At 33.7% G+C, this 19,803-nt stretch overlaps 1 protein-coding gene across 3 annotated transcripts in view; it reads right to left on the bottom strand.

Moving 5' to 3' along the window:
* The window catches only part of AP3B1 (adaptor related protein complex 3 subunit beta 1), a 274,430-nt gene that overhangs the window by 138,799 nt on the left and 115,828 nt on the right, over positions 1-19,803 (bottom strand). For all 3 annotated transcript variants that reach the window (XM_060009263.1, XM_060009260.1, XM_060009262.1), the window contains 6 exons: positions 17,229-17,384; positions 13,573-13,670; positions 11,994-12,048; positions 11,836-11,907; positions 9,774-9,836; positions 7,101-7,233 (listed from right to left, as the gene is read on the bottom strand). In XM_060009263.1, the coding sequence (XP_059865246.1) occupies positions 7,101-7,233; positions 9,774-9,836; positions 11,836-11,907; positions 11,994-12,048; positions 13,573-13,670; positions 17,229-17,384 (577 nt within the window). The remainder of the gene's footprint in view (positions 1-7,100; positions 7,234-9,773; positions 9,837-11,835; positions 11,908-11,993; positions 12,049-13,572; positions 13,671-17,228; positions 17,385-19,803) is intronic.

The following is a 19,803-nucleotide window of genomic DNA, read 5'->3' as shown; positions in this document are numbered from 1 at the left end:
ATAACCATGAGTGTACATCTAAATTTTGGGGGTGAACCTTCAACTAAAGTAGGAGAGTAAAAAAATAAATAAATAAAAATAAAGTAGGAGAGTATACTTTAATTTCTAACTTCTGTTGCTGTCTCCTAGCTTCTGATATCCCTTTCTAATCTCTGCTTCTTTAATTCAGGAAAGCAAAGTGAGGTTAGATTACACAATCACCATAATGTTCAACTGTCTTTGACGTTTAATCACAGCTCTCAAATACTGTTCTTTGATTCCTAGCAGTTATATAGTGGTAATCAAATACTTAGAATCTACATAACATTTTTTCAATTCTAAAGAAAATAGCAAACTTTAAAAAAATTCCTTAAGTGGTATGTCTAGAAAAGTGAGTATCACGTATTATTAGTAGTAGGAAGGTGTTACTATAGAAATAGCATGGACTTCAAGCCAGAAAGGGTGGGCTTGTGAGCTAAACCATTTCCATTTGATGCATGAATCCACTCTCTGCATTTCTTGGCCCAACTGTGTGCCCTTAGAGGCTGACTTCTGTGGACTGTATCAACCAGATTCCTTTGTCCCTCACTTACAGGTATGTTTAGCCAACAGGAAGCACCAGCAAGAAATCAGGGGGCAGGAGAGAATATTTATTATCCTGGATCCCTCTCCTGCCAGACCTCCCTGGCAGTGCTAGCATTCCTCTATTGAAGGTTTCAGTTCCTATGAGTGGCTCTCTCCTTCAGGGTCTGTTAAGTGTCCCGACTCCTCAAACCGCTTCACTTCAATTCTACATATGGTAAAGGCTTCCCACCTTGCTACCCTGCGAGCCCCAGGGTGTTACAGTATACCTTGTTGGTTTCCCTTAATCCCACCCACAATTTATAAATAAACAGTTCCTTCATTAAATTCTCTTCAATTGTCCCTTTTAAGTCATCTGTTTCTTGCCAGGGCCTTAACTAATATAGTAATTGGTACTAGGAGTGGCTCTAGGAAGCAGATCCTCAAATTGGGATTCCGAGATTGAGTTATCACAGGCTAACCACTGGTCCAGAGTTACGATTTTAGTGGCACTGGTAGAGAAATGTCATAAACTAGTAAGAGCACCTGACCTAATGGAATGCATCTTATATAAATGATTACTAACGTTACTGATGCCAAAGAAATACACCAACACTGCCTTTACTTATTATTCTGGCATTTTTATTAACTGAGATTCATGGATATTAGAGATTCCCCAGGCAAACACATAGGTTTATTTTAATATTATTCTGGAAATATACCATGACTTGTGTTTTGTTACTCTTTTTCTCTGAAATACATTTTCTTATCTAGCCCCGTTTAAGTATATAAGCAAAAGTTTTTATCATTCTAATTATTATTAAACATATGTACTTCATATTATATATATGTGTGTATATACATACACACACACACACACACACACACACACACACACACACACACACACACACACACACACACACACACACACACACACACCCCTCTTTCTCCCTGGGAATGATACATTAATATTTCATAATGTTTCAGTTTACAAAATGATATATTTCTTTTTAATTCTCACAATAACATGTGGTAGGTACCTTATTATCATCATCTTAAAGATGAAGAAAGAGAAATGCACTGAAGAATTCAAACTCAGAACCAGAATGTACCATTTTATCTCTAATGTTCTATGTTACTATGAGCAGGTATTACTTTTATAAAGACCACCTCTTGGAGCTATGAGGAAAACAGAAACAAATCAGAATGAGACTCTGCCCTCATCAAACTTACACTCAGCTAGGAAACATTAAGTGGTTAAGTAAGCAATTACCATGCAAAGTAAAGTATGGTTAAGTGTGGTTTTAAAGAATCCATAGTAAAAAATTTATCTTTTTAAAAAATATTATTGCAAAACTAGCCTAAATAAAAAAAAAGTTGTATAATTTTAATTATCCACATGTAGAGGCAGGGTTGGCTATAGTTGAAATAAATTTGGCATTATTTACCCTTTGGTGGCACCTTGGTTTCCTATTGTTGCTGTTATAGATTACCACAAACTCAGTGGCTTCAAGCAACACAAATTTATCATTTTACAGTTCTGGAGTCAGAATTTAACACAAGTCTTATGGAGCTAAAATCAGGACTAAGTTCTCCACAGAGGTTCTAAGGGGAAATCTGTTCTTTGCCTTTTCAAAATTTTAGAGGCTACCCACATTCCTTGGCTCAAGGCCCCCTGCCAGCAAGGACATCATTCTAGCCTCTGCTTTTGACATCTGACTTTCTTGGTTACACTGGGCCCAAGATTATTGGATGAATAATCTCTCCATCTCAAGAATTTTTTTTTCTAACGTGTTAGTTTCTGCTGTATAACAAAGTGAATCAGCTATATGTATACATATATCCCCATATCCCCTCCCTCTTGCGTCTCCCTATCCCACCCCTCTAGGTGGTCACAAAGCATGGAGCTGATCTCCCTGTGCCATGCAGTTGCTTCCCACTAGCTATCTATTTTACATTTGGTAGTGTATATATGTCCATGCCACTCTCTCACTTTGTCCCAGCTTACCCTTCCCCCTCTCTGGGTCCTCAAGTCCATTCTCTACGTCTGTGTCTTTATTCCTGTCCTGCCTCTAAGTTTGTCAGAACCTTTACTTTAAAATTTTTTAAAGACTCCATATATATGTGTTAGCATACGGTATTTGTTTTTCCCTTTCTGAGTTACTTCACTATGTATAATAGACTCTAGGTCCATCCACCTCACTACAAATAATTCAATTTAGTTTCTTTTTATGGCTGAGTAATATTCCATTGTATATATACACATCTTCTTTATCATCTGTCGATGGACACTTAGGTTGCTTCCATGTCCTGGCTATTGTAAATAGTGCTACAATGAACAATGTGGTACATGACTGTTTTTGAATTATGGTTTTCTCAGGGTATATGTCCAGTAGTGGGATTGCTGGGTCATATGGTAGTTCTATTTTTAGTTTTGTAAGGAACCTCCATACTGTTCTCCATAGTAGCTGTATCAATTTACATTCCCACCAACAGTGCAGGATGGTTCCCTTTTCTCCACACCCTCTCCAGCATTTATTGTTTGCATCTCAAGAATCTTAATCACATCTGTAAAGTTCCCTTTGCCACATTAGGTAACATATTCACAGATTCCAGGCATCAGGACCTGGACATCTTAGGCGTTGGGTTGGAGGGGGAGGGTGTTATTCTACCCTACCCAGGTGCCTTCTCATTCCCTTTGGGTAATTCCACCCTACTTTTCCTTCATGCTACCTCCTGGTTTTCAAAGACCTCACTCAGTACTGCAGTGGTACTCTACCACAAGTACAAAGTGATCTTATGTTCTGGGCCTTTCCAAGCTTTCTCCTTGTCCTCAACAGAACTTAATGGTCCTCACTCTAAGAAGTATAGCCTACTATTTTTAAACATTGTAACTTTATTTTGGTAAGAACACTTAACATGAGATCTACCCTCTTAACAAATTTTTAACCATATGATACTTTACCGTTGACTACAGGTACAATGTTGTACAGTAGATCTCCAGAGCTTATTCACCTTGCTTAACTAAAAGTGATGCCCGCTGATTAGTAGCTGCCCATTTCCCTTTTCTTCTAGCCCCTGGCAAGTACCTTTCTGTTCTTGGATTCTATGAATTTGACTATTTTAATACGTCATACAAGTAGAAACATTCAGTATTTGTCTTTCTGTGACTGGATTATTTCACTTAAGTTTCTCAAGATTAGTACAGCCTACTATTACCTTCATTTTACAAATGAGCAATCTGAAGCACAGGGAGACTGTGTAATTTATTCAAGACAACATTAACATTCAAACACAGGTAGTCTAGTTCTGCATGAGAGCAGACAGCTGGCAATTGAGTAAGTGGTCAATATACAGGAAGACTGTAGTATACTTGTTTTTTTGTTTTTTTTGTTTGTTTGTTTTTGTTTTGCGGTACGCAGGCCTCTCACTGTTGTGGTCTCTCCCATTGCGGAGCACAGGCTCCGGACGCGTAGGCTCAGCGGCCATGGCTCACAGGCCCAGCCGCTCCGCGGCATGTGGGATCTTCCTGGACCGGGGCACGAAACCATGTCCCCTGCATCGGCAGGCGGACTCTCAACCACTGCGCCACCAGGGGAGCCCTGTGGTATACTTGTTTATTATTGCCTCTCTCCATTAGGCTGTGAGCTCCTTATGGGCAGAAACTTTCTATAGGCTGACAAATATCTTATTCATCTATTCTACACATACTAAATACCTCAACTGATTCAACTTTTCAACAAATGCCTATTATATAAAACAAAACAAAACAAAAAATAGTCTTTGCCCCAATTCTTTTAGTTTACAGTAGATGGTAAGAAGGTTATTCAGACAAGCAAATTTTGCTAATATATTATCTAAAGAAAATTAACTGAGGAATTAAATTATCCTAAGTCAACTGAAATGCAGATTTCTCCTTAAGGTCTTTAAGAAATCTGTTTATCAGTGAAACTTACATAGTGATAATGGACTATTTTAGGGCAACCTTCAAGTCTGCCTACAAGTCCTGTCCATGCCAAGAAGGAAGACGTCAACAACAATAAAAACCCTACAGGTCAAGAAGAATATATTAAATATATGTAAAAACAATGGAGTCTCAGTGCTGTTCCTGGGGTTGTAAGATACATTATCTAAAAAGATGATGAGGTATTCATACTAATATAAAATCAAAGAGTCATAGACCCTTAGAGGGCCAAAAGAGCTTACAGATTTTAAAGAAACTGAGGCCTCATTCACAGCATTTATTCCTAAAAGCAGATCTTTCAATAGGAAGAGAAAGGGGCTCTGTTGTAACAACTGACCATTTTAAGTTAAAAATATTATTACTTTCTTTAATGTCACTGAGCCAGTTTCCAAACTATGAAAGTGAAGCATATATGATAAACAGTTAAAGAATCAGGCAAATGATGATTGTGAAATCAGAACCTGAAAAATACAATTTAACTTTCTTAATATTCAAAGCAGAAAAAAAATCCACTGTTATAAACAGAGTTTGGTTTATCAAAAACAAAAGCCTGAACATTGAAATGTCAGAGTTTAAGTCAGTAAATCTACCTTGAGGAGTGATTATAAATTATATTAGTTTCCCATTGACTAATTAATAAAATGATCTATTCGTCCCTTAAAAGTACTACAGGGTATAGAATATTCATCTTCTAAATCAAAGTCAATAAAAAAATTAAGAGTCTGGGATTAACATATATACATAACTATAAATAAAACAGATAATCAACAAGGACCTACTGTATAGCACAAAGAACTCTACTTAATATTCTGTAACAGCCTAAATGGGAAAACAGTCTGAAAAAGAATAAATATATGTATATGTATAACTGGATCACTTTGTTGTACACTTGAAACAAACATAACACTGTAAATCAACTATACGGCAATATAAAATAAAAGTTTTTTGAAAATAGATAAAAGCAAAACTTGCTAAAAAGAAAAAAGTACTACAGGGGTACAGAATATTCATCTTTTAAATCAAAGTCAATAAAAAACAGTTTTTGAGAAATTAATGTGTTAGAAAGCCTAAGTAGAAACAACTGCTTTAAAATCCAGCTTGAAAATTTCACATGAGAAAAAGTGGTCAAAATATAAAATTGACAAACCTTAAATCCACTTTGTATTTGAAAGAACTAGCCAGCATTCTAACTGATTTGTGGTGCTTTTTGTAAGCAATCAAATTGAAGTGTGTCTTAGAAAGTCATTATTAAAGACATAGGAAAATGAAAACATATTTTTTAACTCACATTTTAAAGTGTGACATAGAAATAGAGACAAAGAGGATGTTATTGTTAAAAGTAGAAATAGATGAAATGGATGACATTTAGCACCCTATCCTCTGTAGTTACCTTCTACAGGCAATTTTTTAAAAAAATCTATTTCCTTGATAATTTTTCTTGCCACTTATTTGAAGTTATAATACTGCATATAGAAAAACGTTCTATCCGTCATAATATCTTGAATTTACAGGTTAAAATTTATAATTTTATGCTTACAGGAAACATCATTCTTATTTGGGGATAAATTTTGTTTCAAATTATTTTCGTTAGAAGTATTTACAATAATATTACAGCTTTCTAGAGATCTACATCTGGAAAAAGACAATTAGGCATAACGTAGTAAAAAGTTACTTTTCAAATAAAATATAAAAAGTAATCAATTTTGTTATGTTTCACCTTATGGTTGGTTGCTATATCATATATGCCTGGGTCTAGATATGACATAATTATATTTAGAATTCCACAAATAATTTCAATAACTTTACACAGAAAATTATGCTTTTCCTAAAAAAAATCCCTTGTTTTAATCTCATTTTAATTAAATAAATTATTTTAAAGGTGAAAGCTGAATCATTTTTCTTTCTTTCTTCAAAAGGTCTCATTTATTCTAAAGCCATATCATAGAAATAACGGACATTTACCACAGAAAGTATGAAATTTAGATTATGTATTTTACTGGATATTACCTATCCAGTTTTACAAAATGTTTAGATACTGTTTGGCTTAAAAACATGAAGCTGTTCCAAACTGATGACTTTTAAATCTAATTAATCTTGAATATAAAATTATTAAGTGACTTTCTGGAAAAAAACTTTGAAGTTACACATTTACATACTTTTTTGATCTACCTTTTATAACTTCTCATGTTGTAAAGTCATTTGCCTGCTTTTAGCACCCTCTGCAGGTGAACCAATATTATACATAGCATATGTCATTAAAAAGCAGTAAAATAGAACCTTTGTGGAAAGGGTGCAATGAAGGTGATTAAATTGTGAAGAAATAAAATAAACAAATTATACTTTCTTAGTTCTGGTCAGGTAAGAAAATTCTGTTTGTAAGTTAATTATCTAATTTACTAAAACAACAACAAAAAACTGTGTGTGTGTGTGCGCATAGTTCAAAAGATAAAATGTTACTATTCACTGTAACCATGCTACTGACATACAGGAAAAACTAAAATGCAATACTAAAAAAGAAGTTACAATCTGTAGATCATACCAAGAATATTCAAATGAGAAATTATTTGAAAATAAAATGAAGCTGTCAACTTACCATCCCTGTTGGACAGCAGACACACCAGGCCAGTAAGGCACGTGTCAGTGACTTCTGAGATGTTGGTGGCACATCTGCCTATAGTTTGAATAGTGGCTGCTGCAAACTGTTTATCCTGGCTTTTCACATAGGTCTAAAAAATTATCTCAGTTAGTTCATACATTGACACTATCAAGTGAACAAACAAATCCCTAATATATTAAGCTCTGTCAGAATATAAGAATTCTAGAATACATAATCTTCTCATCTAAAGGCATAACAAGAGGTCCAACTCCTGAATTAATTTAGTTCTGCTTTTTCACTTAAAGAATGTGGCTACAGAAGAGGCACATTTTCAAGCCAGGTTCATTCACCTGTGGCTACAGTGGCTTGTGACTCCAGAAGAGATAGTAGGGAGCAGTCACCCAAGGACAGCAATTAGTTTAAGTGCAAGGTTGAAAGAGATGATGAGAACCCTCTCTTTGGAGGTTTCAGTTCATTTAACCAGCAGCATCTGTGAATCTATGAAAAAAGGGTTGCTTTTTCAGAGCTACTAAAGCTAAAAATTGGGAGAAGAGGAGGAAAAGGATCAATAGGCTACTGATAAACATTTTATACTTTGAAAATGGTATCTGAATGTTAGTAAACTGCAATAGCTACAGTGAGTAGCATTTCAATAAAGACTTTATAAATACTTGATTTGCAACAAAATAAAACACCACACTTTTGAAAGAGATTTTCTTGAAAAGAATGCTTTAAAAATACACTGTAAACCATATATTTATATAAACTTAAAAAGAAATTAATCACTTATTTATTACAGACCTAAAGAATTTCACTTTGGTTATAACTTTCCTAATTTAAAAACTAAGCTTTTATTGTATACAGAAACAAATTTATTTTTAATAAATATGCATACTTATATACATTATATATAAATGGAATTTAAAATCCCATTTTCAATTGAAATTTAAAAAAATGACTCCCAACCTCAAATGACAAGTACCTAATGTAGAATTAACACCACGTTCATCTAACATGCAAAACAGGATATGCATTTAAATGGTGCCTAAATGGCAAATGGAGGAGAAAATCCAAGAATATCTAAAAGACACACGAATTTAGTGAAAATGGTACCAAAACACGATTAAATGCTGAGGAAATAAATTAAACAAATTAAACTCTCTTAGTTCCTTGTAGGAAAGATCAACTGTATTTAAAACCATTTCCCAGTTGATTACCTAATTTCCTCAGTTACAAAAAACTGAGTCTTTAGAAAATTTCTCTATTTTCTCAAAAAGTTATGAATAAACTGTACACATCTATGAACATAACCCATAAACACAGAAATAAGGTAAAATATAGACAGTGATAAAAAAGGATACATGAAGAAAGAATATATTAAAAAGTCTCACTAAACAGTGGACCTTACTAAACATCCTGATATTAAATGAAATGACTAGATCACCAATATCCTGAAACAGGTAAATAATGCCATAAAATTACCTGAGATTCCTTCCCTAAAACCCCAGTAACCCTGACATAAGCAGAAAACAGACAGCAAAAGGACACCCAAACAGATTACACATGATAAGAGGAAAAGCAAAAACTGCAAACACAAAGACAAAAACTTTAAAACAAAGTCAAATTTAAGCAATGTTCTATACCACAGATTATTAGATAAGAACTTGAGATACTATATTTTCTGGTATGTGAATATAAGATAAGCAGATATCCTAATTTTACAAGGAGTTTTTCTAGAAAAATATATAGCATGAAAGTATAGTAATTCAGTTACAAAATTATAAAGCATGAATATGTTATAATATTCTACTACTCCTGTTAAAAGTGTAAGATCATACAGTTAAAAAGAAATACAATGTCTATATGGCTAAAAAGAAATTTAATGCAGGCATACAGAATGACTATGGCAACAAAATCAGTTAAATCTATAAAAGCTGGGAGTTGACAAAAATTCTGTGATTAGTGTGTAGCATGTGGTATACTTTTGCTAAGAAAACTGCTGATGAGATGTAAAACCCGTAATACTGATATGAGGTTTTCTATTACCGTGCTCCACCACTAAGTCTTCAGAGCTAACCCTTTCATCATAAAGGGCATAAGATCCATGAAGTAACTTTTTAGTATTTTGGGGTGATGTGTAGCTGGGAAGCATCTCATCCATCAGCACACATGATTTAAAAAATACAGCAAAACAAAACATTAACAACAATTTAAAAACTCATGATGAGGCCAATTTTAAACCAATTTTTTGGAGCTATACATGAAGCTAAGAAGACAATGTCTAAAACAGTAGTAGGCCAATCAAATAGGGACAACCATGTAAGAAGTGAAGCCATTTTCATGAGAGTATAGCATGGACTACTGATGATGACAGCACAAAAAGATAGAATCCTTACAGTGACTTATTTTCAAACAAGGAGTTATAAACCAGTCTCTCAAATTCTATGATATGAAAACATGAAAGGGACTACCATTTCATTTCCCTTAAATTTTAGATTTGTAGTTAATGTTTATTCTTGAAAATTTATAAATTTATTAGCTGTCAATCTTGCCCCAAATCACTGTTTTATTTATACAATTACACATATCTAAATTGAGAAAGATATATATCTTACTTTAAACTGAACAGATGCTTTAGAAGTTATTGTATAATTAGCACTGTACACAAACCTGAAATTCTCGAAGAAGAGTTGATATGTTGGCTTCATTTGCCAAGTTTGTCAAAATTTCAAGCTATGATAGAAAAAAGAGAAAGTACACAGGTTAAAACACAAATAAAAAGGATGAATTTAATAAAGGTTATGCATTTAATAGAAAGGTAATTTCTGTTTTTAAAAAAAGTTACACTATTACAAATGGGAGGCATTATACCCTTCAGGTGAACTTTGTCTCCCTACACCTACAAACAGAACAATTATATAGTGCCTAAAAGTAATTACAAAAAAGAGAATCATACGTCTTCCTTAGTTGTTTGTCCCAACTTTATAATTTATATCTAATTAACCTAAACAACTTAAGGTAGTTTTATTTCTTTTTCTTTTAATTAAATAAAGTTAGAAAACGACTTGCCCTCCGTGTAATACCTCTATATTCCAGATACCAATTATTCCCTTATTTAGTTTTTCTTCATCCTACCATCTCAAATATTTAGACAGTTTAATTCTCTCTTCCAGATTTATAGTTACAAGAAATATGCAATTAAAAGCTCATCTCCAATAGGCTTGCTAAAAATTTTCAGTTTTTACTCATAAAAAAATATTCAATTAATCTGAAGGAAAGCTTCAAAAAGGAAAAAAGGAACAGAAACAGATGGGACAAACAAAACACAAGATGTAGACATAAACACACTCATATCAATAATTACATTAAAAGTAAATGGTCTAATGCTCCAACTAAAAGGCACAGATTGTAGCAGTTCTTCATATATTCCAGAGAGTAGTCAATTTTCAGATATATATACTGGAAATATTTTCTCCTAGATTATGAACTGACTTTTCATTTTATTTTGATGAGAACATTTTAATTTTTTGTACAATTTTAAAAAACAATCTCTAATGTACAGAAAAGGTAAAAACCAGTTTTTATCTGAACCATTTGAGTCCAGAGTCATCAAAATGATACCACATCATCTCCAAACACATCTGTACATATTTTCTACAAACAAGGACACTGTCTTACAGACCACAATACAACCAAGGAAATCAGGAAATTAACACTGATACATCACATCTATGCAATAATAACTTACATTTAAATTTCACTAATTATCTCAACAATGTATAAAAGAAGACTCCAGATCCATACCATACATTGTATTTAGTTGTCTCTTTAGTCTCCTTCAATCTGAAAGTTTCTCAATCTTTCTTTTGACCTTCACGAAGTGGACATTTTTGATGATTATGAACCAATTATTTTGTAAATTTATCCTTCAATTTGGGTGTGTCTTAGTTTTTCGTTTTTTGTTTTTTTGTGATTAAACTCAGTTTCCATGTGAAGAACCAATCATTCCAATATTTACTGAATAGTCTACTAATGAATAGTCCTCACTGGTTTACAATGTCTCCTCTGTTATATGGTACATTTTGATAGGCAGAGATCTGTTTCCAGGCTTCATTTTCTATTCCACTTATTTTTCTATCTAAATATCACACTGTTTTAATCATTATAACTTTATACCCATAACTATATTCTATACTGTAGTTATCATTCCCTGAACACAACACTCTTTCATAATCCCTTGTGTTAGCATAAAATGTGCCTTTCTCCTATACCCAATGCTACAACCTCCCAATCAACTTACCTACCAACAACAAAAAAATTGACGAAATCATGTTATTCTTTTTAGATCCAATCAAACATCATCTTTTCCACCAGTCTTTTCTAAATATCCCAGAGAATTGGCCCCATCTTTCTCTTTTTCCACAACACTCAATTCAAACCTCTTTATCACTTAAAACACATAGTGCTGAAATTATCTGTTTCCATGTCTGTCTCCTTCACATACTGTGAGTTATTCAAGGTATAGGTAGCATGTCTTAACTTTGTATTATTAGAATGTAGCACAGTAATTAGTATAAAATAATGTAGTTTAAAAAGCATAAAGAAAATCCCTCAATGTCTATTTTAAAAAAAAACCACAGGTCTCCATTTTACAGATGCTAAACCAAAAGTTACAGCAATAGCGTCAAAGTAAACATGCATTAGAGTATCTGAAAAATAAGAGCATGCATACCTTCAGTATCTTGATCATAGTTGGATCGGTTGACCTAACATAAAAACTCTTCAGATAAGGTTCAAACATACCCTAGATTACAAAAATAAATATATAAATACATTTAAGGTACAATGTATTCATTTCTCTCTTGAATTTTGTGTTCACAATGTACATACCTTTCTTTGAATTGACATAGTTGCTATATTCTGTAGGACAATATACTGCACCTCCCTAGAAATTAAAGGAGAATTTTCACTGGGTATATTCTCCAATGAAATATCTTTAAGTAAACAGTACATTAAAGAAAGAAAAATCAGCAATAAGACTCATACTGAGTGGAACTCTTAAATATAATATTGAAAAGTTATTAATAAATCTTAGATATTTATGCCTTCTTTTAAAAATACATTTTCCCTATAAACTATTAAATTAGATTTGATTCATCACGAGGAAGAGTTAAAACAAGTTTTATAATACTGTATTCCTAAGATATAGAGTCAATACAGTAGCTGCTCTGAACACGTGCAAAGAAAGTATTCTTAGGGCTAATGGAACAAACATGACCACAGTGTTAATACAAACTCTTGATTGGAAGGCTCACCATGTGACTCAATTCTGCCCAGAGTGAAAGATATTTTTTAAAAAACCATGTTATTTTACATCCAATTATCTAAGAAATGAACATGGAACTGAATCTGGTATAATGCTTCATGTGAAAGATGCATTCCAGATCCTTCTTTGAACCAGCAATGGAAAACAAAAATTATTGAGCTGTTAAAAGGGAAAGAACGACTACGTATAAAGACAAAGGAAATAGTATCTTACTAAAGAATGGCAAAAGCCAAACTAGGGCTAAAGTTGTGGCACTAAGTTTGAGTATGGATGAAAATAAATATTTATCTTTCTCCTCCCAACTCCAATAGCATAAGTGCTCAATGGAAAAATTTTTTACATTTAAAATAACTAATTACTGCAAAATATCCAGGGTAAGATAAATAGCTTGAACAATAGTATTCTTAAATATAGAAAACAAAACAAATGGCAAAATCTTTTTAAACACTGAAAGTATACGCCACAGGAACTCAAAGTTTTCTGAATTGTTGACCTGAACTGCAGAATTATAGAGAGGTAAAATTAAAGAGAAAAGTATTCTGCTATCTATCTATCTATCTACCTACCTACCTACTACCTACCTACCTGTCTCCAGGAAATGAAAAGAGTATGCATTTCTTTAAAATAAGTAGCTATTAAGAACATAGCTCTTTTCTTAAATAGAACAAACTATAGTAATTAAATATTGTAACTTTACAGGGAGCAGTAATTCTGTCATAAACTACATAATTCAGCATATGTATTGCTTTATATAAAGTCATGTATAATTACACTAAGTCAATCTGATAATACATTTAATATAGTTTTTCAGTGATTCCAGACTTAATAGAACTCCCAAACATTATTATTGTCACACCTAGAAATATCAAACACTAATACTAGGCTACTGGTAACAGTATATACTATATGCCAAAAAAATACTTTCAACTTCTTTGGGCTTGAGGTTAAAAAAACCTTCAATATTTAGCATTAACTTTGAGATCAGTAATCTAAAGGCTTTTATAATAATCCCCTTAAGTATGAAATCTCATTGATAAAATACAGTCAGAGCTGCATGTTAAATGCCTAAGAGACACATTTTATTTGTTCAAACATTACTTTTAAAGTAATACAAAAGAAAACACATAAAAAATCATGTCCTACCTATTGCTACGAAGTAAACGCACTAGTGATTTAGAAATAATGCCAGCTTCCGATTTTGGTGCTATGTGCCAATACAGCTGAGCAACTGCCATAACCACCTAAAAAGTAAAGCAGAGAACAATAAGAACTATAACAGTTTCATACTACAGTTTCAAAGTATATTCTTACATATTATTCCCTTTAACTCCTACAAAATTGCTGTGAAATAAGATGAATATGTTGTTACCCTATGCAGCAGGTTGAATAGTGTTCCCCTAAGAGTATCTACCCTCAGAATGTGACTTTATGTGGAAATAAAGTCTTTGCAGATATTATTGAGGCAATGACCAAGGTGAGATCATACTTGATTGGGGGGCCCTAAATCCAATGTGAGTGTCCTTATCAGAGACAGAAAAGGACACACAGAGAAGAGGCAGTATGAAGATGGAGGCAGAGACTGCACTGAGGCATGTAAGTCAAGTAATGCCAAAGATTGCTGGCAACCACCAGAAGCTAATTTCTCCCTAGAGCCTCCAGGAGGAACCAATCCTGTCGACAACTTGAGTTTTAGACTTCTGGCCTCCTGAAATGTGAGAGAATACATTTCTATTGTTTTAATCCACTCAGTTTTTGGTAATTTGTTACGGCAGCCCTAGGAAGCCAATAAATCCTCAGAAAAGAAAATGAATGTTAAACAAACTACCCAAAGTCTGACAGCCAATACGGCAAGGCTCAACACACACTCCAAATGCCATACTCTTCCTAGTGCTGCTGCTGCTCCGAGACGGAATGAAACCAGACACTTAAAGATAACAGCAGTAAGTAGGTTAAAATTTTTAAAACCAAAAAAGGTCAGTATATTTAAGTTTTAATTAAGGGGACTCTATTAAAACAATTCCTCTAAAACAGCAGCATGTGAAATGATCTTGCTTTTCAAAATGCAGAACCTTAAAAATAGTCTTTGGTTCAAAGCTATTATAGGGGTAATCAGAATTTCTCTGTCATAAAATATAAGAGTACTATGTTTCCCCTACATGTCTCTACACTTAGATCCAGAGATCAAAAGTCCAGACCTCCCACTTGCTGAAAGTATCCAGTTCAGCGTGTGGCAACTGCAGATAGAGAGCTACAGAAATTAATCATCTTACCACCTTTGGTTAGGAAGATATATTAATACTACTTTACTTCTGCTTGAACTATAAAGTTCTAATAAAATATGGCAGGAGTTTTACATATGCCTAAAGAGTATATAGTACCTGAGGGTGCTCGAAACAAAAAGAGTTTCTTCTAAAACTAAGAAACATTTTAAAAAAATAGAGTTACAGGATCCTCAAGTTACTGCTGTATGGTATTTTTGTGTACATTTTTTTAGATGACTGATTTATAGCTTTCAGACATTACTTGGGGATTTGAGGAGTTTAAGGATATCTTATTTCTTCACCTGTGATCTACAAATACACTTTAATTATACAACAAACTTCTGAATTTAAAATCTTATTAAGAAAAACTCAATTAATGATTGACTTAATCTACAAATAGGTGACAGTCATTTTTTTAAAATATTAAAGCATACAGGTGGCTAATAAGTATTAGCATATGATAGAAGAGAAAGCTGAAGCTTAATAAACTGTACTTTCTATATGTGTCAATATTTTTAAGATTCTAGATTCCACTTAGTATGTCATCTGTTCTGATACATTAATTAGGGCACTCCCAAACACAAAAGGGATAAAGGATCTTCTTTTCCCCAATATTTACAAATCTAACAGTTTTTAAATCTCTTCAATACCCCAAATTTGACATTTATAGTCTAATTTGTAAAAGCCATGAGGGAAGCTCCCATAACTCCAAACTCCAAAACAACTAAAAATATACTCATAGGCCTTCAGCAGTTACATTATGTACGTTCATAAGAAAGTACATCCTATAAGAACTTTTCTATTTCTAACCATTGCTCCTCTATCACCTTACCTAGACTGTCCAAATAGCCTCCCAACAGTGCTTCCAGTATCTCTTATCGCCAATTCAATCTACACAGCACTGACAGACTAAGTTTCCTGAACAAATTCTCAAAGTCTCTCTTGCAAGTTGAGAATAAGGCTTAAAAAAAGAACCTCTATTCACAATTCTTCAAAAGTCAACCTTTATATATATTTAGCATCATCAAATAAGCAGGATACTAAAAGGTATTGGAACAAAAAATAAACTACCTCTATTTGGTACACAATCAAACAAGCGGGGAACCAAAACATACTGGTACAAAAAGTACAAACTACCTCTATTTGTTTCACTATTCAAGAACATTTTTCATCAGTGAGTATTTGAACTATAAAACCAATTTCCAAGACAAAGTTAAATTAACAGTGAGTCAATTATAAAGTAGTTTTAGGTGGCAAGTTACAGTACTTAAGTACCACCAGGTCAAGCAAGAGTGTACTAAAATATAAGCATATTTTACAACATTAATAAAATAACATATGTGTTATTATTGTACACAATACTTAATCATGATTTAGAAACTAAGTACTAGGTATTAGATAAAAACTTCCTAAGATAGATATACAAAGCTCTAGGGACCAAATTCTCAAGCATCAGAAAACAAAGGAAACTCTCATTTTCAAAGTTTTTACTACTTGAACAGAACGATTCATTAAGAATTTTTTTTAATTGAAAGAAGTTTAAGAAAATGTTGAATTTGAATTCATCAAGCCTTACATAAAACTTCCAGTTAACAGGAAACACAGGATATAGAAAAGGAAGCAACCAGACAAATCCAGGGGAACATTCTGCAAGACTTGAGAGGTTTAAAAGATGTAACAACCAGACCCAATGCAGCGCAACTGGTTTAGATGAACGAGTTATAAAAGAACTTAAGACAAATTGGTATTAAATGAGATGAAATTTTACTGAAATAGAAATAGAGAACTGACTAGAAAAAAAAACACGTTAAAAAATACTATGTGTACTATGATTTTCATCTTGGTTTTAAAAATATATATATGTATAGACATACATACATGTGAAATAGGTACATTTATGCAGAAAAAAATCTGGAAAAAACTGCATTAAGATATTATAACAGTGATTCCTGAGTGATGGGAATGTAATGGTTTAATTTTATTAAATTTTGCTAGTCTGTATTTTCTAATTTTCTACTGTGCACATGTATTCTTCTAAAATAAAAGGGTTATTTAAAATAAAAAGATGTAAACAACAACAACAAACTTAGGACCCAAGTAAGGATGATTGTTAGTTATTCCTACCAGCTAAAATTTTTAATTGAGGCATTATGCTAGGTGCTTTTACTATATGTTAGTCTCTTCAAAACTCTTATCAGGTAAATACAAATATTATGGACTGATACCAGATTAAGTACTCACAACAACAATCCAGTAGTAGAGAAATATACACAGTCCTCCAATCAACTGGTAAACATCTTGAACTTATATCTTAGGAAACCAATCAACAAAACCACAAAAAGGAAATGAAGTCCAGTAGGCATACAGCTACCAAACCAAGTAATCCTATTAAAACCTGCTTTTTAGTATATAAACAAAAAAACCAACAAACGCTCCATTAGCACACTCAAAAATAAAGACTTATTTACTAAACTTACATATTTTTAACCACTGTTTTAAAAAATCTGTGAATTATTTCTTATAGTGGTTTTTACATACCGCTGCATTCCTGCTCTGAAGCAAAGGCTTTGTATTCCGAATTAAAAGTCTATGGTCTGGATCCATAGTATATGGCTTCTTCCCTTTGTCAGTCTTTTCCTTCTGTTCCTCATCAGAATCATAGAAATCCTTTTCATTGTCCTCTAGACCATCAGCCTACAGGAAAGAAATCCAATCCCAAGATTAGTTCAGACCTGGGACAGCCCAAATATTACACAAAGAAAACTTTTTTAAAAACACTTACAATAATGATATTTTACTATAGAATATTACTGTTGAGGCAATTTAAAATTATTATGTTACCTATATGGAAGAAAGGCCTTGCTTTTTCTCATATTTTATGACACAGTAACTGTCTTTTAGTGCAATAGATAATACTTTTATATTATATAGTAAACCTCTGAAAATATTAAATTACCATAGAAATACCCACAGCTGCCCAAAGGGAAAACCTAACCATTAAATTCTAACAAAGCCGAGGATATGAGACTACCCAAAACCTGAAAACTGTTTCCATAAATTATCAGTCACTCTGTAACTGAATCAAAGGGTCAGAAGAAAGAAGAAAATTGTTTGGACTGCAACACACATAAAAGAAATCATTAATAAAGTTTGACAGGTTAAAAATTGGTAATTAAGCAGATCCCTGTGTTGTCAAGACTCAGCTAGAGATTTATGTGTATCCCTGAGAGTTGACTCTATGTTTTTGTTTTGTACTTTTCATTTGAATTCTTTATTATCTCTGTCAATAAAATCAGGCTTATAGGTATTTAGTCCTAAAAATAAATAAACAAACAAACGAAAAAAGCACACAAAGACAATAATATTTAAGTAGATCCAATGCAACTACCATTTAGAGGTAATTTCTGTTACCAAGTACTTGAAACATACTTTCCACTTCTGGGAAGATGGAATAGATATACTTTTTCCTATTCCTCTTGCTAAGTATAACTAGAAACCCAAGACATTACGTATAAAACAAATATAAAAAAGAAAAGACAGAGATGAAGAAAGACTGGATAGGGATCTCAGGATCCAAAGAATGACACAACAGTGAGTTCCCTGGATTTTCATTTTTACCTCATATATCAAAGACTGGGTGGAAGAGAAGTGCGTAACACAGAAAACCAACAAGTATACATGAAACAAACCCTCCAAAAGCCTGTTCTCTGTAGCCAAAGGACCAAGAAAGGGAAATGGCAAGTCTAGCAAGACAGAAAACTTTTTAAGAAAATAACTGCTCTAGTGCAGCCAACACTAGAGAAAAAAAACATGACCTTACCCCTAACCCCACCAGCAAAAGCTGACATGGAGAGCCTAGATTTCCACCCCTCCCCCCAGGATGTAATAAGAGCCCCGACTTTCCCACTGGGGTGGTATCAGAAAAGGCCAAGATGGAACTGAGACTTTAATCCCCACCAGTTAATGAGGCACTTCCATGGTGGGGAGACCAAGCAGGGAGCTTGGACATCCAAGCCTACCTATCAGTTGAGGTAACTTTATCCCTCCCCACTGGGCTAGTACAAGAGGATGCTTAGTGGACACTTCTCTCAGGACTTGAAACATCACCAGCCAGTGGTAACAAGGACACACCACTCTGTGGTGTCAGTGGAAGACACATGTGGAACAGTAATGAGGCACTTCTATACCTCCCAACCAGAAAGCTATCAGGGGAATAATAGTGGGGAGCCAGATCCCGCATTCACCCACAGTAATAATGAGAACAATCTACCTGAGATATCAATGGAGGCTGAGTGGGGAACCAGGATTTCTACCATGACCTGGCAGTAATGAGGTGGCATGCACCCCACCCTTCTCTGCTGGAATGGTGTCAAACAAACCAAGCTAAAACTGAAGGCTTGAATAAGATCCATAATCTCATAATATCCAAGGTTTGGGGGGAAAAAAAAAAATCACTCACCATTCCAAGAGCCAGGTAGATCCCAAACTGGATGAAAAGAGATAAACAGTAGATGACAACACTAAGATGATAGGGATATTAGAGTTATCTATTAAAGATTTTAAAGCAACCATCATAAAAATGTTTCAGTGAGCAACTAGGAACATCCTTGAAACAAATGAAAACCAGAATGTCTTAGAAAAGAATTATAAAATCTAAACAAAGAAATAGAAGCTATAAAGAAAGACCAACAAGAAAGGTTACAACTGAAAAATACAGGAACCAAAATTAAACAATAAATGGGATCAAAAGCAGTACTGAGAGGACCAGGAAACCATCAGTGAATTAGAACACAGAACAACAGAAATTACCCAATCTGAACAAAAGAGAAAAATGGAGAATGGAATGGAGACCCATCTGTCTCCTCTCCAAACCCCCAAAAAAGAAATCTTTTTCCATGGAGGAGCTGGTTAGTAGTGATCTTGAAGAGACAGCTGGCAGTGGAAGTCTTACCGAGAGGAATAAATCTTTCCCCAGAGAGGGAACCAGTTAGTGACCCTGAAGAGTCAGGAAACAAGACGGTCCCCAAGAAATAGAGGAAATTCTCTTCCAAGGAGGAGCCACTCAGCAGTGGACCTGAAGAGGCTGCTGCCAGCAGGAGCAGCAGCTCCAAGA

Source organism: Delphinus delphis, chromosome 3, assembly GCF_949987515.2.
Source record: "Delphinus delphis chromosome 3, mDelDel1.2, whole genome shotgun sequence".
NCBI lineage: Eukaryota > Metazoa > Chordata > Mammalia > Artiodactyla > Delphinidae > Delphinus > Delphinus delphis.
The sequence above is the reverse complement of the archived record's forward strand: the minus strand, read 5'-3'. Positions and strand labels throughout refer to the sequence as shown.